Source organism: Equus asinus, chromosome 20 (genome assembly GCF_041296235.1).
Source record: "Equus asinus isolate D_3611 breed Donkey chromosome 20, EquAss-T2T_v2, whole genome shotgun sequence".
In the NCBI taxonomy this organism is placed as follows: domain Eukaryota; kingdom Metazoa; phylum Chordata; class Mammalia; order Perissodactyla; family Equidae; genus Equus; species Equus asinus.
In genome coordinates, this window is record NC_091809.1 from 27,711,285 (window position 1) to 27,732,677 (window position 21,393).

A 21,393-nucleotide genomic window follows, 5' to 3' on the forward strand; every position below is an offset into this window, starting at 1 on the left:
CTCCCCTCTAAGTTACAACCCACTGGAAATCCGTTGATAGACAGAGACTCCGTACACAGCGTTACAGGATGCCTGAGAGATCCACGATCTGTACATCTGAAGGTGGGTGGAATGGACCCCAAAGAGGCGGGGGAACCAGAGGAGCAGCCCCTTCTCCCTCCCCTCACAGCAGCAATCCAGGCAGGGGTCCTCACACCTGTGCATGTGCCGATGAGCACACGCTGTTGGGCAGAGGCAATAGACGCTGGGTGGTCACTGCCCCTCCCCAGTGGATCTGGTACATGTCCCTGTGAGCAGACACTGCAGGAACAGAGACAACAGGCATGACTCACCCCTGCCCCTCCCTCCCAGAACTAGCAGGTATGCACAGGCCCTGAGAATTCAGGATGCGGAGGGGAACCAGTGACCCAGCCCCCTTTCCCTCCCCCAGCAGTGGCCCAGCCCTTCCAATGGTGGGGATAGTATATGAAACTCAGATTTTCCTGCCTGGGGAAGGTTGCCCTGACCTGAGTTTTCAATACACACCAGCCAGTGCCAGAGGCCAAAGGGTGCACAAGTGATCAGCAACAACAGACTTTCCCTGCTTATCTCCTGCTCCCCCCAGCCGGTGGCAAGTGGAACCTGTGACCAGGGGCTGCAGGAGCCACAGAAGACCCAGTGACCCAACCCCAGCGGTGGCACCCCTGAAACCAGCTCCACCAGGAGCAGGGCTGCAGAAAAGTCCCCAGGTCCCCAGGCCACCAGCACTGACAGTGACACTGGTGAACCCGGGACACCTCAGACAAGCCATGAGCAGCAGCACAGGAGGTGCACAGGGCAGCAGCAGCCAAGCCCCTGGAGAACCTGTGGGGGAACATGAGGCCCAGGTGACCCCAGAAGCAGTAGAAGTGCTTGCAGCCTGGTGATCCCAGTGGGAATACCTGAGACCACAGCAACATCACAAGCAGCAAGGCCCCAGCCACCTCAGAAGCACAAGTGGCACAAGGAAGAGACAGACAATGCCCCTGGCAGAGGCAGTGGAGTGTGTAAAGTGCAGGCTCAAATACCACCAGAACCAGCTCAGAACCAAAGTAACCAAAGCCATACCCAAATAAGAAAGGTGTTTACTCCCACAAATGCGCTGGCAGAGGATCAACTCACTAAGCACTCTGAAGAAGTACAGCTACACTGAAGGATGGAAAGACGATGACAACCCTCCAAAACCAAACGTGAAGTCACAGAAGATTGCAGTCTAACTGAGACAGAATTCAAATTAGCTGTCATGAAGAAACTCAGTGGGTTACACAAAAACTCAGAAAGACAGTTCAGGGGCTCAGGAATAAAATTAATGAACAGAAGGAGTAATTCATCAGCGACAGAACCTATTAAGAAAAATGAAACAAATTCTGGAGAAGAAGAACACAATTAATGAGATAAAAAAATCAAGTAGAAAGCATTGAAAATAGAGTAGACCATATGGAAGACAGAATTAGTGAGCTCAAAAATAGAAAACTAGAACTGATTCAGATGGAGGAAGAGAGAGAACTGAATTTGTTTACAAAATGAAGAAATTCTATGAGAAATATCTGATTCGATTAGGAAAAGTAACACAAGGATAATAGGTATCCCAGAAGGAGAAGAGAGGGAGAAAGTAGCAGAAAGCTTATTCAAGGAAATAATACTAGTGAATTTCCCAAACCTTGGGAAAGAATTGGGCATACAAAACCAATAGAACTGGATGTATGAAGCAATAGGAACAGAACATGTGAAGCAAACAGAACTAATATCTCAATGCAAAAAGATCCTCTCAAAGGCACATGTTATTACAATTGTCCACAGTGAATGACAAAGAAAGAATATGAAGGGCAGCAAGAGAGAAGAAAACCACATACAAAGGAACCTCCACCAGGCTTTCAGCAGATTTCTCAGCAGAAACCTCACAGGCAAGGACAGAGTGAAATGATATATTCAAAACACTGAAAGACAAAAACAACAGATATGGAAATATAGAACAACCGAAAAATAAAGATGAAATAAAGGAGTCAAGAACATACAATGGAGAAAGGGAAGTCTCTTCAATAAATGGTGTGGGGAAAACTGGACAGCCACATGCAAAAGAATGAGAGTAGACCATTATCTTACACCATACACAAAAATGGATTAAAGACTTGAAGGTAAGATGTGAAACCACAAAACTCCTAGAAGAAAATATAGGCAGTACACTCTTTGACATCAGTCTTAGCAGCATCTTTTTGAATACCATGTCTCCTCAGGCAAGGGAAACAAAAGAAAAATAAACAAATGGGACTACATCAGACTAAAAAGCTTCTGCACAGCAAAGGAAACCATGAACAAAATGAAAAGACAACCCACTAACTGGGAGAAGATATTTGCAAATCATATATCTGACGAGGGGTTAATTTCCAAAATATGTAAAGAACTCATACATCTCAACAACAAAAAAACAAACAACCCAATTAAAAACTGGGAAGAAGATATGAACACACATTGTTCCAAAGAAGGTATACAGATAGCCAAGAGGCACATGAAGAGATGTTCACCTTATACCTGTTCAGAATGGCTTGATTAACAAGACAAAAAATTAACAAATGTTGGAGAGGATGTGGAGAAAAGGGAACCCTCCTACACTGCTAGTGGGAATGCAAATTGGTGCAGCCACTATGGAAAACAGTATGGAGATTTATCAAAAAATTAAAAATAGAAATACCATACAATCCAGCTATCCCACTACTGGATATTTATCCAAAGACTTGAAATCAACAATTCAAAGATATTTATGCACCCCTATGTTCGTTGCAGAATTATTCACAATATCCAAGATGTGGAAGCAACCCAAGTGTCCTTCAACTGAGGAATGGATAAAGAATATGTGGTACATATATACAATGGAATACTATGCAGCCATAAAAAAGACAAAATCGTCCCATTTGCAACAACATGGATGATCCTTGAGAGTATTATGTTAAGCAAAATAAGCCAGACAGAGAAAGACAAGCACCGCATGATTTCACTCATTTGTGGAAAATGAACAAACACATGGAGAAAGAGAACAGATTAGTGGTTACCAGAGGATAAGAGGATGGGTGAGGACAAAAAGGGTAAAGGGACACATATGTATGGTGACAGATAAAAACTACACTATGAGTGGTGAGAAACTGAAACTGAAATATAATAATGTACAAAGAAAATTACACAGTTATAAGCCAATATGATCGAAATAAAACAATTTTTTAAAAATTACAAATTCCACCCTAGCAAGTGCTACCTGTTTATAAAACTAAAGGATTGAAAACAAACTAAATGTCCATCAATACAAGGCTAGCTATTGAAATTATGAAAAATTTATATAATAAAATCTTATGCATCTGTAAAAGGAAATGAAGAATCTCTATATGTATAGCTGAAGAATGTTCAAGATATGATGTTAAATGAAAAAATTTAAAGTGCAGAACAAAGTATATGATATGCAACCATTGGTACTAGAAATATATTTAAAAGAAAAATATGTGATTTTTATATTAACAAAATGCTTTTGACAGAAAAAAAAAGAAACTTCCTTCACATTAGTGGTCACACCTCATCCTGACTGGCAGGTGCCCCACCCCCACCCTAGCCTCAGGGCACCATTAATCTACTTTCTATCTCTATGGTTTGCCAATTCTGGACATTTCACGTGAGTGGAATCATAAGATATGTGATCTTTTAAAATTGGATTTTTTTCATTTGGCATAGTTTTCAAGGCTCATTCATGTTGCAGCATATTTTCATGGGTGAATAATATTTTTTATTCTTTATTAATGGCTAAATAATATTCCACTGTCTGGCTATGCCACACTTTGTTTATCCATTCATCATTGAGGAAGGACATTTCAGGACAATGGAGAGTGAGGTGGGACGTTTCAGGACAATGGAGAGTGAGGTGAGACATTCCAGGACAATGGAGAGAGAGGTGAGACATTTCAGGACAATGGAGAGAGAGGAAGGACATTTCAGGACAATGGAGAGTGAAGAGGGACATTTCTGGACAATGGAGAGTGAGGAGGGACATTTCAGGACAATGGAGAGTGAGGTGGGACGTTTCAGGACAACGGAGAGTGAGGTGAGACATTCCAGGACAATGGAGAGTGAGGAAGGACATTTCAGGACAATGGAGAGTGAAGAGGGACATTTCAGGACAATGGAGAGTGAGGTGGGACATTTCAGGACAATGGAGAGTGAGGTGGGACAGTTCAGGACAATGGAGAGTGAGGTGGGACGTTTCAGGACAACGGAGAGTGAGGCGGAATGTTTCAGGACAATGGAGAGTGAATTAGTTCAAGAGAGTCACTAACGAACAAAAACAAACTAGAAACAACCACCACCTTTGAGGAATCTGATAACAGGAGTGTTACAATATATGATCTAAAATACTTAGTTTTTAAAAAATGTATGATATATAAGGAAACAAAATAGTATGCATCATATACATGAAAAAAAGCAGCCAAAAGAATATGCCCCTGAAGAGGCACAGATTTTGGTCTTAGTACTCAAAGTCTTTAAATGCATTATTATAAATATATTAAAAGAACTAAAATAAATGATGTCTGGAAAATTAAAGGAAAGTGTGACAACTGTCTCACCAAATAAAGGATATGAATAAAGAAATAAAAATTATGAATGGAACAAAATGGAAATTCTAGAGTGGAAAAGTACAATAACTGAAATGAAAAAATACTCAGAGTGGCTCAACAGAATCGAGCGGGCAAAACAAAGACTTCATGGGGCCAGCCCCAGTGGCCTAGTGGTTAACTTCAGCACACTCCACTTCAGCGTCCCGGGTTTGATCCCCAGGTGTGGACCTACACCACCCGTGGCCATGCTAGGGTGGCAACTCACATCCAAAATAGAGGAAGATTTGCATAGATGTTAGCTCATGGCAAATCTGCCTCAGCAAAAAAAAAAAGAAGACTTGCCATATGGCTCAGCAATTCTACTCATAGATATACACCCAAGACAAATGAAAATATGCGTACACACAAAAACTTGTACGTGAATGTTTACAGCAGCATCATTCATAACAGCAAAAAAATGGAAATAAGTAAAAGCTCATAAACTGGTGGGCAGATAAACAAAATGCAGAATATCCATATAATGGAATAATATTTCCAAAACAACAAGAATGAAGTCATGATACTCACTACAACATGGATGAACCTTGAACGCAGCATGCTAAGTGAAAGAATCCGGTCACAGAAGATCACATGCATGACTTCAGTTATGTGAAATATCCACAATAGGCAGATCCACAGAGACACAAAGTGGATGAGTGACTGTCGGAGGATGGGGTGGAGGAGTGGGTAGCGGGAATGGGGAGTGAATGGTACTGTACACGAGCTTTCCTTTGGGGAGTTGAAAGTGTTCTAAAATCGGATTGTGGCAAAGGCTGCACAACTCCATGGCTTTTAGACTAAAAGCCACTGATCTGGACACTTTAAAGGGGTAAATTTTAGGGATGTGAAATATATTTTAATAAAAATGTAAAAACAATAAACCTAGTATGAAAAGCTGAAAATAAAAGACTGCAAGCTCTGGAGCGTGGCTGTCTGGATTGGAATCCCAGCTCTGCTACGTGCCAGCAGTGCACCTATGGGCATTCACCTAAACTATGTGTGCCTCAGTTTACTCATCTGCAAAATGGGGCAAGTGACAGTGCACATCTACTTCATACTATTGGTGTGAGGACTGATTAAGATAACACAGACAAAAATGGTTAGAAAAGTGCCTGGCCAAAAATAAGCACCTTGTAAATCTTAACTATGATACAATCTATTATTTTGATTATTTAAATAAGGTCTACTTTTCCAAATGAAAAATTGGAATATCCTTTGGATTTCAATAAGGAAGCAGGTTAGATTTTTTTCATTTTGATTTCATCTTTGTAATTTCAAGGACAGAGATTGAAAGACATTCTCCTTAACTGTTACTATCTTCCTCCAGAAAACATCCTAGGGATTATTACTTAGTGTCTCTCTCCATATTATGGTCTTGGATAATCAAAATACTATGCTGGTTCTATGGTGGCCGTGGTTGTGCTGGAGAAGATGAGGATAAATGGGAAAGTGCATTTACTGGGTTGATGTTCCATAGAGACGAGGCCTGGATGCTGCAGAAATGGCCACGATCACGGCCGGGACCCCGTAGCCCACAGGGAACATGAGCTTCTTCATGAACCTGCTCACACTGGAGTAGTTGACCACCGTCAGGTTGCGCGCAGTGAGGAAGAGGTGCAGGCCCTCCAGCAGCATCCAGGTGAAGGAGGCCAGGTAGAGATAGTGTAAGGCGCCCGCGATGACGGCGAACAGCACCTGGAGGAGGAGTGACGCATCACCAGGAGGGAGGGTGGGGGTGGAGTGTGGCCCCAGGACCTCTCCCATGCCTTGCCATTGGGGAGAAGTCTGATGCATATGAAGGAGCGGTCAGAGAGGGTTTGTCGTCTAGTTGCATCAGTCAATGTGACATTGGTCACTCACCCCCTGACCTTCCCTGGGACCCAAGATCATTACATTAACGTATCCAGAGCAGCATGGCTGCATGGACTCAGCACCCCCTTGGGGCAGGCTGGAGGGTCCACTGGGACCGGGTCAGTACCGTGATCTCCGTTCGGTCAATGGCCGTGAGGAAGAGGAGGTGGGCCAGGAAGAGGCAGAGTGAGAGCTGCAGGTGGAGCGAGGTGCTGGTGTTCTGGATGGCTCTGCACAGCAGGAAGGTGAGGGCCGCCAGGAGGAGGCACAGCAGAGAGAGGCTCAGCCCCACGTAGGTGATCACAGCCAGCATGGGATCCTCCTCCTGGGACCCAGCAAAGAGGAAACCACAGTCACTCCTTCCTGCTCTGGGGTAATGGCCCTTCCACCATTTTTTTTTTTATTTTTAGGCATAGAAAAATTAGGAATGGAGGAGCCAGGTAAACTTGTGATGTTTGACTAAGTACCTACAGGTTCAGAACGTTAGGACACTATGTGATTGTGAACTGACTGATTCAGAGCCTGGACGAAGCCCTGCCTCTCACAGGGGCTTATTTTCCTTTAGAGGTCACCTGAGTGAGTCTCTGGTTTTGGTGACCTAGAGGAAGTAACCAGCTCACCTGCACAGGGGAGGAGGCCAACACGGCCCCTGACCCACCTGTTCTCAACGGCTCCCCTGGTGCCCTCTGCCCTCTGCCAAGTCATCCTTTCTGCAGCCCCTGAGCACTGCTGCACCAGAGACCCCTGAGGTGAGCAGAGGTCTAATTTGGCAACCATATCCCTGCCCCCAGGTGGACACACCCCTGCTTCCAGGTTACTAGTCAAAAGCCAATCCAAGTGCGGCTGTGAAGGCATATGGCAGATGGAGGTCCCACATCAGGTCCTACATCAACTGACTTGAAGAGAAGGAGTTTATCCTGGGTGGGCCTCGTCTAACCAGGTGAGCCATTGAAAGATTCAGGGTCTTCCTGGAGAAAAACACTCAAAGTTCGAGCGAGTTTTCATGTGAGGGAGCATCAGCTGCTGGCCTCCAGATAGGAACGCTGACACCTTGTGAGAAACCCCAGCAGACGACCAGATCAGAAGGGATGCAGGCGGCTCCCAGGTGCTGAGCATGGTCCCCCACTGCCAGGTAGCAAGAAAGTGGGACCTCAGTCCTACAACTGCAAGGAATTGAAGTCCCCCAACAACAGGCAGTGCAGAGGAGAACCCCAGGCCTCAGAGGAGAGGCTCGTAAGACCTGTAAGATGCTGACAGACAGCCCAGCTGCACCACGCAGGACTGCTGACCTGCACAGACTGGGGGTGACACATCTGTGGGTCTTTAAGCTGCTGCATCCGTGGGAATTGGTTACAGTGTGATAGACTTTGAATGCAGCCCCTCTCAGTGCCCTCACCTGCACATCGTAGTGGGCCATCAGGACGGCAAAGCTGCTGAGGTGGCTGCACTGGCAGGTGGTGTTGCCGTTCCGGCTGCCCAGCGTCCGGCACCCTGTGGTGGCCCAGTGCCCGCCCCCGTCATCAGCTCCCTTCCAGAAGGCACAGATCAGCTCCTGCCGTGTCCCGGGCTTCTCTGGCTGTGGGCAGGTGGGGGTGACTGGAGAGGTTAGCCTGGAGCCCCCCTTGGGTCCTGAGCTTGGCCTGTTCTTCATACGCAGCTGCCCACTGAGTGCCTGCTGCATGGGCCAGGTGGGGGCGCAGCAGTGACCAGGGCAGACCCACGTCCCTGCCCTGGGGGGCTGACACGCTCGGGGAGACAGAGGGTAAATAATAGACCTGATAAGTAAGTAAACTAGACAGTGTGTTGGAAGGTGTCAGGCGCTATTTAAAAACATAAAAAGAAAGACACAGCGGAGGGGAAGGAGAGCTGTGGCTCCAGGTTGTAATTTTCAATCAGGAGGTCCGGGGAGGCCTAAAAGAGAAGGGAACATTTGAACACACTGGAAACAGGGAAAGGGCTGAGTCACGGGAGGGAAAGGTGTCCCAGGCAGAGGGCACAGCAAGCGCAAAGGCCCTGAGGTTTGAGGAAGGAGCAGAGTGGGCACAGGTGGGCTGCAGAGGGACCACTGTGACCCTGGCTACCGGGTGAGCAGTGGGGCTGACCCCTCCCCACCCCAGGACTCACAGGGTGGGAGAAGGCAAAGGTGACCTTGGGGTCGAGTTTCGTCGTGTTCGTGTTGCTCAGAAAGACTGAGTTGATGGCCGAGAGGAGCCTCAACTGGACGCTGTAGAGGGGGCTTTCGTGGGTCTCTTCCAGCTCGGCTTGCCTCTCGGGGTCCAGCTCCAGGGAGGCGTTGGCCAGCAGTTTCTGCATGTTGGGGTTGGAGAGGATGCCCGCCACGGTGGGGCCTGCGGACAGACACACTGGCCCGTCTGCCCTCCCTCCTCCCTGAGATGCCTCATCCAGCCTGGCCATTCCGGGGGAGCCCGTCTGACCCTCACCCCTGTTCACATCCCAGCCCCCTCCCTCTCCACGGGTGCCCCCGCACCCTGCCTTACCCGACCCCGCAGCCCCGGCCGCCACGGCTCAGTCCAGGAGCATCCGTGCGTGGCTCTGGCCCAGGGTGACGTTCCCGTGCCCCTGCTCCTGGATCACCAGGGACAGCTCTGAGGGGAGAGGGGCAGTGACTGGGGGTCCGGGGCAGGACGCGTGTAGGGCTGGGGTGGGCAGGGCAGGACGAGGCCTCACCTGTGCCTTCAGGAGACTGGTAGGTGAAGGAGCCTCCAGGCACGGCCTTGGCGAGGGTCCTCAGGACTTCTTCCAGGCCCGAGAGCAGGTGGGTGACCGTGTGGTGCCGGTCAGGCAGGGCCAGGGTCTCCAGGTCCCCGGGGGCTTTCAGCAGCTTATCCACTGACTGGATGAGGTCCTGGGGGTGGTGGGTGACAGCCGCTGCGTCATTGCACCACAGGGGCCGCCTGAATCACCCTGCTCTCCCCCACCAGTGTCAAATAAAAATGGCAAGGAATAGGATATATTGGAGTATATGAGGAAGCCATTTGGTGTAAACCTAATTCGGCCTGAACTTGTCTTTCCAAAAGGTCCTGACTGAGGCCGTTGAGCATGCATTGTATATCTGCTTTAGAGATTCCCTATGGCAAGAGCAAAAGGCCCTTGAGATAAAGGTGCAACTTCCCTCCCCCTCCCAACTTTGGCGTCTCCTTAAAGATTAATTATCTTTCTTTAGGTTGGGAACAGATTGCAGCGCTCATCTGTGACCCCGCCCAGCCCGAGGCAACACACCTGCCACCCTGCGGCGTTCACTAAGACAGCAGACCTATCTGCCGTTTCCTTCAAGAGCTGTGCTGACAGAGCAGCCTCGTGACTACTGTAAAAGGGACACTTCAATCATATGTGAAACACACTCTTTGAGGGTATAAAACCACCCTATGTACCCCCACTTCTTTGGAGTGCTCCGTTCCTTTGTGGAAAGACTCTCCCGGGTTATAATCCTAAAATTTAAGCTCAGAATAAACTCACCCAAATTTTCATTTATAGATTGGTTATGGATTATTTTCGTCGACACCAGGGACACAGGAGGACCACCCGGGGCCTGCAGAGCACACGCAGGCATCATCAAGACCCCGCAGGAGCCAGAAGACCAGTGAGGAGGCAGCCTGTGTCCTGTGCGTGTGTCACAGCCACGGCGCTCGAAGTCCCTCAGGACGGGCCTCCTGCCCCTCCACCCAGAACAGTCGCCACGAGTCAAGTGGCCGTCGGGCACTGGAAATGTGGCTGCTCCAAATGGAGCCAAGCTTGAATGTGAAATACGCAGCAAAATTGCAAACAATTAGAAAGAACGTGGAATATCTCAGTGACATTTTTATGATTCTGGGTTAAAATGGTAATATTTTGGATCTATTGGGTTAAAGGCCATTTTCTCAGTAATTTCCCTTGTTTACTTGTACTTTTTGTTAACATAGCTACCAGGAAATTTAAAATGACATACCAGCTCCCGCTTTTCTACCTGATAAGCGCGCTCCACACCGCGCCCCGGGCGGACGCCAGCTGCTGTTCTTGGAGCCTCTTCTCTTAGTTCCTTTATGAAGTGAGGAGAGGGGCGGAGTCACTTGCCTGAAGTCACACGGCAGGGAGGGGCAGAGGGTGGGACGGGGGATTTGAACCCTCGTGGCCCAGCTCCAGAGAGAAAATCCTTAACTGCTCCCTTCTCCCCCTCGAGTGCACGCGCGCGTTTCAGGCTGTGTGGGCACGTCCGCGCTTCAGTAACTGGTGTAGACATGGCGTGTATGTGGCGCACATGGACACGAGTCTCCCTGAGCAGAGGCCCTGCTGGGGCTGTCTCCACTCACACGGAAGCATCCCCCAGACACCGCAGGGGACTGTCCTGGGCCCCTGGGTCCTGTCCCTACCTGGACGGTGTCCTGGGCCGAGGCTGGCTTGAAGTGTCTGCGCAGATCCTGGACTCTTTCAAAGAAGCCTGAGAGACGCTGGGGGGAGGGGAGAAGTAGGGGTCAGGGAACCTCGAGGGTGGGCGGGGAGCTTGGGGGAAAGGGGCGGACAGGGCGGGCTGCACAGGGTGGGGTGGAGGGGGCGGGGTATTCTTCCTCCCGGTCCCTGCTGGAGCCACTCACCTGGCTCTGGATTCCGGGGACGGAGCCCAGGTGGGGAAGGTCACCTCTGCAGGGGACAGACAGGGGTTCATTAGGGGTGACAGGGTCTGTGCTTGTTGAGGTGGAGTCTGGGGTCGTGTCAGATCAGGTACCTTCGCACATGGTGGTGCGTTGGTTGTCCCGGAGCCCCAGTAGGGGTGTCCACCCTGGGCGGCAGCGGCACCTGTATGAGCCCGCGGTGTTGACGCAGACGGTGGAGTTGTGAAATCAGTTCTGCCCAGAGCTGTATTCATTCACATCTGGGGACAGGAAGACGGGGTCAGACCAGGCCACAGCCTGGAGGAGGCCCCTCTCCCCTCCACGCCCCGCCCCCTTCTCCATATTTGTGTCCCCTTGCCCCCTAGGCTGGAGGCGACGCCACCTGGTGACAGCACACCCCTAGTGGTGACCCCAGGTCATGGGGAGTGCAAATGTGACACAGCAGGTGAGCCAGACGGAAGTGCAGGTTGTGAAATAATGGGAACCTTCACCCCAGTTAGTAATTAGCTGCTGCCTGGGGTCCCGGGAGTCTTCCCCATGGTACCCCAGCTCCTTCTCCAGGACCCCCAGATGTTTTCACATTTGGTCTCTAAAGGCTTACTGCCTGGCCCAGCAGCCGCCCCCAGCCTTCATGCTGCTGGGTCCGTGTGGGAGCCATCGAGTATGTGAGCAGGTGTTCTGGGTAGGGGTCCCCAGGAGTGCAGCCACCAAGCTCTGGACCTGCACAGATGGTGCTGTCTGGGCCTTCGGGGGACCCAGGAACCGGCTTCCAGCCAGGGCGGCAGCGGCAGTTGTAGCCACCCACAACATTGAGGCAGTGGGTGGAGCTGTGGCAGGGATTGTGCCCTGAGGCACATTCGTTCACATCTCAGGACAAAGCCAGAGGGGCAGGCCCTGCCCTCCACTCACTGCCCGCCCCTCACTGCCTGGCACTAGGACCCCAGCATTATTGCACGCGCCACCACCTGGTGAACTTCACCTTCACCCTCAAAGCACCTTATGGTGGCCTCCCTACAACGTGGCCTTGCAGGGACCACGGACCCCACTTTACAGGCAGGGAAACCAGGAGGGAAACTGAGTTGTAGGGGCTGGACTTTTTGACCAAGTACTCTTGCTGGCTCCTTCCTGGGCCCTGGTCCAGGTTCCCTTTCTGGAAAGTGGAAGTGACAGCTTCCTCTGTTCCCATGTGACAGATGAGGAAGGGGCAAAGTCTGGGGGTGCTCTCAGGGGCAGGGGGATCCACAGGGGACCAAGGCCCAGAGGCCCGGCTGCCTCCCTGCTCTGTGGGGACCTTCAGGGAGGCGAGGCCCTGGGCAGGCTCAGCAGGTGTCAGCGTTGCAGGACCTGAGGATCGGCTCCTCCTCGGGCTGCAGGACCCACCTCGGCTCCTTCCCAGCCCATCCAGCCTCGGTGTCTCCCCGGGGCTCTACCTGTGCACAGATTCGGGTCCTTTGGGTTGAGCTCCAAGCCGGGCGGGCACGTGCAGGTGTAGCTGCCCAGGGTGTTGATGCAGACACTGCGGCCTTTACAGATTCTGGGTTTCTGCTGACATTCGTCCACGTCTGCAGGGGGAAGGAGAGGTGACGCAGCCTGTAGCCGTGGGCAGCCCTCGGGGCTGGGAGGCAGCCACGTTTCCTGGCAGAGAAGCATCTGGAAGGCCCCACTGTCTGTTCCCTGGTGAGTGGGCGCCCTTTTTCATTCACGTGGAGGCCTGTGGGTGGATGTGGTGGCCTGGATGCGCTGATGTCCAGAAGTGGCTGGAGGTGGCCTGAGTCCTCCCTGTCCCCAGCTCTGACTCTCTCAGCCTCCGTGGGCAGCTCCCAGCTGGGTTGGGGACAGCAAGGCCACCTGTGTCTGAGGATGTGGTCAATGGCCAGGTGGGCCTCCCTGGGATCGAGAGCAGGGAAATGCTGCGTTCCCCGAGCAGCACCATCCTGGACCCAGTGATGGCCTTGTTCAGGGTGGGTGCTTCTGGCTGAGTTCTCCTTGGAATCCCCGTGAGCCTGGCAGGACAGTGCTCTCCCATCCACGCTCACTCTGAGACTCCAGCTCTGTGGAAATGGACCATGAGCCACCCCTGAGCCAGGCCCCTCCAGAAGGAGGCGTTCGGCAGCAGAAGGGAGAGTGGAGATGGTGCTGAACAGTCCAGGGTGACCCAGACAGCAGGCGCCAGGCTGGGTGGACAGTGGGGCTGACAGACGTCTGGCCGGGTAGGCTTGGGGCTTTGAAAGTGCCATTTCCTGATCCTCTGGACTGACAGAAGTGGCGAGATTCACATTGGATCAAGGCCAGCGGTGGGTGAGGGCTGGTGGCTGGAAGGGGAGCAGGTGCTGATGGGAGAGGGCTGTCAGAGGTTTCTGTGTTCTCAGCCCTCGGCCTCCCTCCAGGGACACAGACCTGTGGACCCGTGGAGTGGAGCTCAGCCTCCATCTTCTGTGCCCAAGTGGTCCAGGTCAACATGGGGCCTGTCTTGACCCCCTTGGGAGAGGGTCAGCCTGGGGCGATGGTCCATGATGACAGCCACTCTTGCCATTTGGTCCAGACAGGAGCTCTTCTGTTCACCGGATTCTCTGAGTTTGTGTGGGGGGTTTCCATGTCATGCTGTCCACCTCTTACCCTGCTTCCCCTGGGTCCCAGTCATCCGCGTTGCCCACAGGCCATGAGCTGAAATTACTGGGGAGGGTCCGGGCAGCGCCTTGTCCAGAGAATTCGATGGAGGCTGAGCCGCCGGGTCAGGTGGCAGGAGGCGTCTTCACCAGGTGGGGATGTTGGCCAGGGACAGAGCCAGCTGGGGAATGTGAACCTGCCCTTGAATCTCCCCTCTCTCGTGTTTCTGGATGGGGCGCCTGGGTACATCATGGCCTGGGGGCTCTGAGGGGGCTCCAGGTGTGGCCAAGCCCCTGTGGGCTTCTGGCAGTGACTGAAGAGGATGCATATTGTGCTGGTACCAAGACACTGTGAGCCCGAGAGGTCTCTTGATGCCAACCCTCTCTTTTGTTTCATGAAAATAAGATGCCATGTCATCAAGGACGATGTTCCAAAATTCCAGAAGTGTCCCTCTGTGGAAGTTTCTGAGCCTTGAGGTCCAAAGAGGGCAAGTGACTAAGTTGGTGCCAGGACGGCCCTCTGCTACCTGGAGAAAGTGGTGCAAAAGACCCCAAACCTCATAGGCGAGGGGATGGCAGACGCGGGGTGGTTCTTACCTTGACACGTGTTCTCACTCTCGTTTCTGAATGTTGTTGCCCCAGAAACGAGCCCATATCCTGGGCTACATGTGCAGTAGTAGCTCCCATCCACATTCTGGCAATCTGCAAAATTTCCACATGACACCCCAAAGGGTGGTCCACACTCATTGACATCTCGAACACAACAGCGGAGAGGGTTACCTCTCAAACGGGAGAGTTCCTAGAGAGCAGAGACGCTGGCCCCAGTCTCACCCTGCCACAGGGACAGCACAGAACTCAGCTCCCGGCTGGCACCGCTGGGACAAAACTGGGCTGGAGCCATCTGCTCCAGAAATTCTGCTAATTGTCTGCTCATCTCCGCTCTCTGGCTGGGCCTGAGGGCACCTAGATTCAGAAACTCTGCTGTCCCATGACAGGGGCTGGTCGGAGGTGTGCACCCCTCTCCACAGCTGGAGGGGTAGACGGAGGCACTGACTCAGCTCCACACCCTCCCCTGGGTGCTCTGGGCACCACTGGGGACCCCGCAGTGCACTCCAGTCAGGGTGACAGTGGCATTGAAGGCCACTCTCGATGCCGAGGAAGGGGATGGAGCCATAGTAGGGGCTGTCCAGGGCCACGCTCATCATTCACACCTGGGGATAAAGCCAGGTGGTCAGGAGCCTGCCCAGCGCTGGCTTCCGTTCCCCTTTACTCACAGTGGCCCAAGTGCACCCACACTCCCCATCAGGCACTCCCCCAGCTCCCCAGGTCAGGCCTTTCCAAGATGCCCCAGGATGTCTCCAGGGGAGTCTTGCCGTCTCCACCCCTGAGGGAAGTCTCTCCTTATCAGAGCCTGTGGTGGATGTGAAATGAGGAAGCAGCACAAGCCGCTCACGGCTGAGTCATCGGGGTGTCTTCTGGCATCTTCTCTCTCCTTGTTCTCCCATCATGAGAGGAAAGATGCCCATGAGCCACATCCCCTTTGAGCAGCTCAGGACCCACAGAGCAGGGGCTGCACAGCGTAACTGAAAACAGCATCAGCTTAGTAAGAACCACAGACGCAACAACGAATCAACATGCAGGGCAGGATGGCAGCCCGTGTGCATCCAAGGAGGGGACCAGAGTCTTCAGCGCCTGAAAGGACTCACAGCGTCATGGTGAGTCAGGCAGGCGACTGGTCTCCCCCAGATCAGAGCCCTCTTCTCTGCACCTGCATACTTCCCTTCTAAGGCCCAGACCCAGGCTGTGGGTGTCAGCACCAGGACAGGACAAGACGCAGGAGGGACGCACGCCTGAGGGATTTGTGTTCAGCCCCCACCTAGCAACGGGGCTTCCCTCCTCTGTTCTATGATGGCGGCAATGGCTGGACATTGTTCCCAAAGTTGACTGGAGGGAGTGAAGCCAAGTGTGGGACCGTTGAGAATGAGGTGCAAGGGATGGGGGGAGACACGAGGATGGGACCTCTCCACCTGACAGGCGCCCTCCCAGAGAGGAGCTGGGATCCAGCTGCATAAGAAGCAGGGTCTCCTATCCATGGTTACCCGTCTACAAATCTCCGTGAGACACACACACAGAGGAGCCTTTAGGAACACCGCCAGGGTCGTAGATGGCTGGGCCGTTGTCACAACACCTTCGGCTTTTTCCACCTGACAAAATTGACTTTCCCCCAAATATTAAATAACACATGAATACTAGGAAAACAAGAAAATTATACATAATCCACTCCACAGACTACTGAAACTTTTAAGGGTATTTTCTCTCATTTTTTCAAATCTATAAGGAGTGTTTTTCCCTTCATTATCAATAAATACGCATCCAAGACCATTTTGAGTCAATGAGGAGTATTTCCTAGTGTAAAAACAATATAATTTTCTTCTTTTCCCATTTTTAAAACTCGTGGTAAAATGCACAAGATAAAATTTACCATCTGAACTATTTTTAAGTACAACAATGTCCTTTTATGACCCTGTATTGTTGAAGAAGGAAAATTGCTTCGTTTTACACCTGGAATTCGATTCGACCACATGATTAGTTGTAGGATGTGGGAAAGTCACTCGATCTCTTTCCACCAAATTTGATCATTTAAACCACAAGCTGAGCTCTGCCTGCCTCATGGGGCTGCTGTGAGCAGGAGGTGGGAGACCGTGGTTGTGAGCTGGGTTCCTGGCGAGCTCTGGCTGGTAGGAGGGCCTGAGCTCCCAGCCCGGGCTGTGTCTTTCCTCCTGCTGCTTCCATTATTTCTCCCGTTTCTTTGTGTTATTAGAATAATGACAATAATAACATCAGTAGCAATGATGATAGCTGCCATTTGTGGACAATTCGCTGTGTACTAGTCTTTCCCTGTTCTTCCCACAGAGAAATGTTAAATCTCACACCATCCATGTGGGGCAGGTGCAGTGGTTATCCCCAACTCACAGACAGGCAAACTGAGAGAGCTAATTTCCCGAATGTCGGAGAGCCAGTCAGGGGCAGAGCAGCACTCGGAGCCCTTGGAGCCCAGCTGCCCTGTGTGAGCTCTTGATACTCTCCCTGCTGACTGTGAAAGCAGGTGCCCACGTCCCTCACACTTCCCCTGCCTGTCTCCTGTCTCATCCCTGACAAAGTGCTTCTGCGCTGCTCTCAGGGCTGAGGGCTCTGGATGCCCCACAGTCTCCCCCACTGTCCCCACATGACCCTACCACCCCAAGCCCCCACAGTACCATCACAACTCTCCGTGGGGTTGGTGATGATCTCCCAGACCAGGAGCTGAATCCCAGATGGCAGCGACAGGTAGTGGCATTGATACATGTGGAGTTCCGAGGGCACCAGGGAGCACAGCCTGGAAGGGCTATGGGACAAGGACCACGGTCAGAAAGTCCATGGAATGGAGGAAGTCAGCTGTCAGCGGGGGGGTACAAGAGTAGAGGACAGGAGGGCAGAGAGGGATGACCCCCATCAAGGAGGAAGAGCTCAGAAAACTCTGGACATTTAGGGGGTAAGAAGCAGATTCTCCTGTCCCCAGAGGGCCATCTCTGAGCCTCACTTGCAGAATAAGGCTCCTTTCCCTATCTTGTTGATGACAGAACCCAGACCCCAGCATGGACGCCCCAGCTTATGTCAAAATGGGGCTGGCCGAGCAGACTCACCTCCAGGACTCAGGGCTGCAGCTCCCAATGGCAACAACAGCAGCACTGAGAGTCCTGGGGCAGAAAAAACACAGAAATGACAAAGAGAGGAGAGTTAAGCTCCAATTTTAATCTCTGTCCGCATGGCCACTGCCTCCCGTGGAGGTGGCTCTGGCCCTGCAGCACACGGCTTTCCAGCAGCATCCCCAAGGCTCCTGTCCTTCACTGGAATCGAGGACTCAGCCTCTCCCTCCATCCCCCAGGACTGCCCGAGGACTCGGTCACTGACAGCCACAGCCACAGCGATATCAGCAGGGCATGGAGCCCTGGAATCAGGAGGGGGGGTGACGACAGGTGAGGAGAGGGAACTAAGGAAGCTGCAGGTAGAACGACTCTCTCCTGGTGAGTGGACTCTCCAGGGACAGCAGCCATGGCTTCCTGGTTCCTCCAATGAGCTCCTGGCGTCCTCTAGTGCACTGAGGGCACCGCCTTCCCCCTTAGCCCCCAGGCCAGTCCTGAGAAATGAGTCACTGAGCAGGCGCTGTGGGGTGAAAGCCGCTATGGGCGCTAAGGAATTAAAGCTCATTTACAGGCAACAACCAGTCTGCCTCACAGGGTGTGTCATCACATCCACGTGAGCTGAAACTCTATTCAGATCTGTTAAAATCTCTGTTAAGTCCCCACCTGCGCCCTACGAATAAGCTTCATTGACTTTCTCCTTTGAGACTAAATATGATGGAGCTACCTATCTTTCTTATAACTTCTTCCCTGCTCTCCCTTACAGAAATAGTGGGAAAATGAGCCAGAAATTGAGCACAGAAGAGAGAACATTCTCAAACTGGACAGACAGTTCCCAGGTAGCTTTAGTCTTCTCTCACCATTGTTATGATCCTTCCTACCTGGCAGCACCCTGAGATGTCTGTGCCTTTATGGGATTTTTCTTTTCAGCTAAAAGCAAAGATGAATTTCCCTTAATGCTGCACTGCCAGTTCTCGCTGTGCAAGGTGGTGGAGGACCCTGGCGGACAATGGGTTTGGGGATGGACACGCTCACGTCTGCAGCCCAGATGTCCCCTGGTGGCTGCAAGGCTTCAGCAACGCTGCCCATCGTTTGCCCACACTTGCCCCAGTGCAAAGTGAGTGCAATGGTAACTGTGATAGGATGAGCTTTATTCTGAGCGTAGATTAGTGAAGACTAACAACGGGTTAGCGCAGTGCCTGACGCAGAGCAGACAGACCACACACGTCAGCTAAAGGGAAAGAAACAGCAAAAGAAGGAAAGGAAGAGCAGCTCCCTCCTGCTCCTCTACTACCTTCCTGTTCCCTGAGACACAGCTGCGTGGGCCAGACTCCAGGGTCAGGTGGAATTACACCCTCAGCTCGGTTCTCTCAGAGGTCAGATTCCTAGACTTCTACTCTGCCCTCCTTGCCCATGAAATGTCCTTTTCTCTTGTGGCTCTGTCTGGTGCTGAGGAGAGCCAGGCTCCAGGGCCAGACTGCCGGAGTCCACACCCAGCCCGGAGCTGCCCCTCGGGAAAGCTGTGCAGGCGACCCATGCCTCAGATGCCCGTCAACCGTGCTCCTGTTCCTAGAGTGTGGCACCCAGAGCAGGCGCAAATGATCCTAATGTCCCATGCGTGTGAATAAGGTCATTAGTCTACTGAGATGTTATCCATGCACACCTTAAAATGTGCACATCTGGGAGAAGCTAACTTTGCTCTCCATTTCTTTCAAAGCCCCGCAGCATTTTGCACATTGGACCCTCCAAAATATGCATAGATTTTTTTAAAAAACTCATGTTCCAGAAAGCAGATGGTAAGAAATATGGCCATTTTCATAAAAACCAGGAAACTAACTACAACCAATGATGACAACATATAGGTAACATCTAACCTGCTAGGTGCCAGGTATTACCTTAAATGTTGAGGGAAATAGAGACTAATCAGAAGTAAGCTGACCTCACACATATTAGTTTTCAGTAATTTACTCTTATTGTCCTTCCAATCATTTCATGACTCACACAAAGCTGATAGACTAAAGGATGATGTTTTTCTCAGAATATTAGACTTTTCCGAGAATTTGGTTGTCTACTCTTCTGAAAAACAGTGGTATAGGTGGTATGATGTTTAATCTTATGCATCCCTTTGCCCAGGCCGCAGCACCCAGATATTTGATCAAACACCAGTCTAGACGGTGCTGTGAAGGTATTTTTTAGACCCTAGTAACATTTAGATCATTAGACGTTAGGCAGGTAGATTGCCCTCCACAACCTGCGTGGGCCTCACCCAATCAGTTGAAGAAATTAAGAGAAAAAAGACTGACCTCCTCTGAGGGAATTCTGCTTCCAGACTGGCTTCAGACTTCAGACGCAACATCGAGTCTTCCCTGGGTTTCCAGCCTGCCAGCAGGTTTTGGACTTTCCAACCTCCACAATCTCATGATGCAAGTCCTTAAAGGCAATCTAGATAGGTAGGTAGACAGACAGATGGACAGAGACAGAGAGAGACACAGACACAGCGAGAGAGATACATCCTGTTGGATCTCTTTCTCGGGAGAACCTGAACTAATATGGGTGGTAAATCCCTTAGTCCCCACTTTTGCCCTCGCAATGAGTTTCACTGACTTTCTCCTTTGAGGACTGAACAGAACTGAGCTAATATCCTTCTTAAAACTTCTTCCCTGCTCTTCCTTACAGAGATGGTGGGAAAACAAGCCAGAAATCGGGCAAAGAACAGAGAACATTCTCAAACTGTAAAGACACTTCCCAGATAGCTTATTCTTCTCTCATCGTTGTTACAATTCTTCCTACCTGGCGGCAACCTTAGAAATCTGTTTCTCATGGTGCAGAGTCCAGCAAGCTCAGCCACAGAGGACGTCGGATCTTGGTCTGTGTGTGACAAAGACTTCCTGTTTTTAGTATGACTTCTGTCTTCATGGACTGACTTAGGAAATCTCTTATCTCGATGCTTTCTTCCCCTCATCTTCCCCATGATTAACTTTGCTGAACCTCACAGTTCTGCTTTTAAGTATTTGTGCGGCATCACTAGTATTTTCACTCAAACCCTGCCTGAGGCTGATATTCATATCTTTTTGATAGAAGATGTGATACTGTGTTTAAAAGGCTTCCCAAATGTGAGGAATGATTCTACTGATCTCTTTGCCCCTACAAGGATCTCGATTCAGAATGAAAAGACATGTCTATTTATTATCTATTAACAGATTTCTCAAAGTTCTTATTGTGAAATAAATATAGGTTCACAGGAAGTTGCAAAAACGATACCAAGCTGTCCTGTGTGCCCTTCACCCAGTTTCTGTCAAAGCTTACATTTTTATGGGATGATCGTCCAAGGTCTAAACTGAGCACCTGACACTGGGACAACGTGTGTGTACAGTTGGGTGTCACTTTATCCCAAGTGCATGTGCCCGTAACCATCCTGCAATGACGAGGTGTAATATTCCAGCACCACAGAGGTCCCCCTCATCCTGCACAACATCCCAGACCCCGGCAGGTCTATAACCAAGTTGTCTCACTCTTCAACAATGTCAAAATGGTCCCTGATTCATATTTATTGATAAAGGAAAATATTCGTGGTACGTTTTAGAAGAGGACAAAAACACACTCCCCAAATCTTCCAGTAGTCTATGTGGTGGGATTATGGCGATTTTCTTTGCTTTCAGCCTTTACATTTTCTGTGTTTTCCACATGTCCATGTGTATTAGTATGCTACAGCTGCCACAACAAAATAGCATTGAATGGGCGGCTTCACAACAGACATTTATTCTCTTGCAGTTCTGGAGGCTGGCTGTCTAAGATGAAGGTGCCGGCAGGGCTGGTTTCTGGTGGGTCTCTCTCCTGGCTTTCAGATGGAGGCCTTCTCGCTTTGTCCTCATGTGGCCTTTCCTCTGTGTGTGGAACAGAAGAGAGAGATCTCTGCTGTCTCTTCCTCTCCTTTAAACAGGTCAGGCCTGAGCAGCCCTGATGGCCTACTGGTTAAAGTTCGGTGCTCACCACATCAGCG

At 50.8% G+C, this 21,393-nt stretch overlaps 1 protein-coding gene, 1 long non-coding RNA gene and 1 pseudogene across 5 annotated transcripts; 1 reads left to right on the forward strand and 2 right to left on the reverse strand.

Moving 5' to 3' along the window:
* The window catches only part of LOC123278705 (adhesion G protein-coupled receptor E2-like), a 28,512-nt pseudogene extending 16,747 nt beyond the window's left edge, over nt 1-11,765 (reverse strand).
* Nucleotides 11,766-12,656: 891 nt separating this feature from the next.
* LOC139041315 (uncharacterized) lies at nt 12,657-20,643 on the forward strand. Its single transcript, XR_011496232.1, has 4 exons — nt 12,657-12,784; nt 18,160-18,232; nt 18,324-18,510; nt 20,070-20,643. It is a non-coding gene; the product is annotated as an uncharacterized lncRNA (long non-coding RNA).
* On the reverse strand, nt 12,782-20,266 carry LOC139041314 (adhesion G protein-coupled receptor E1-like). 4 transcript variants are annotated; one of them, XM_070492230.1, is made up of 6 exons: nt 20,184-20,266; nt 19,697-19,835; nt 17,397-17,450; nt 16,971-17,098; nt 14,311-14,415; nt 12,782-14,184 (listed from the first exon to the last, which is right to left on the reverse strand). In XM_070492230.1, exons 2-6 carry the CDS (start codon nt 19,747-19,749, stop codon nt 13,778-13,780), a joined length of 747 nt encoding a protein of 248 aa, XP_070348331.1. In that variant the 5' UTR covers nt 19,750-19,835; nt 20,184-20,266; the 3' UTR covers nt 12,782-13,777. The 4 variants fall into 4 exon arrangements, with proteins under 4 accessions (XP_070348331.1, XP_070348333.1, XP_070348335.1 ...); XM_070492232.1 differs by having other exon boundaries at nt 12,782-14,415; XM_070492234.1 differs by having other exon boundaries at nt 12,782-14,924.
* Nucleotides 20,644-21,393: the final 750 nt, after the last annotated feature.

What these genes read in the sequence shown, in the direction of transcription:
- LOC139041314 (XM_070492230.1), bottom strand. Translation starts at nt 19,749, where the DNA reads ATGTTGCGTCTGAAGTCTGAAGCCAGTCTGGAAGCAGAATTCCCTCAG. An exon ending in TGCAGCCCTGAGTCCTGGAG is followed by an intron (nt 17,099 to 17,396) that starts GTGAGTCTGCTC and finishes CTTGTCCCATAG; the next exon opens with CCCTTCCAGGCTGTGCTCCC. An exon ending in CCCCACGGAGAGTTGTGATG is followed by an intron (nt 14,416 to 16,970) that starts GTACTGTGGGGG and finishes GAAATTTTGCAG; the next exon opens with ATTGCCAGAATGTGGATGGG.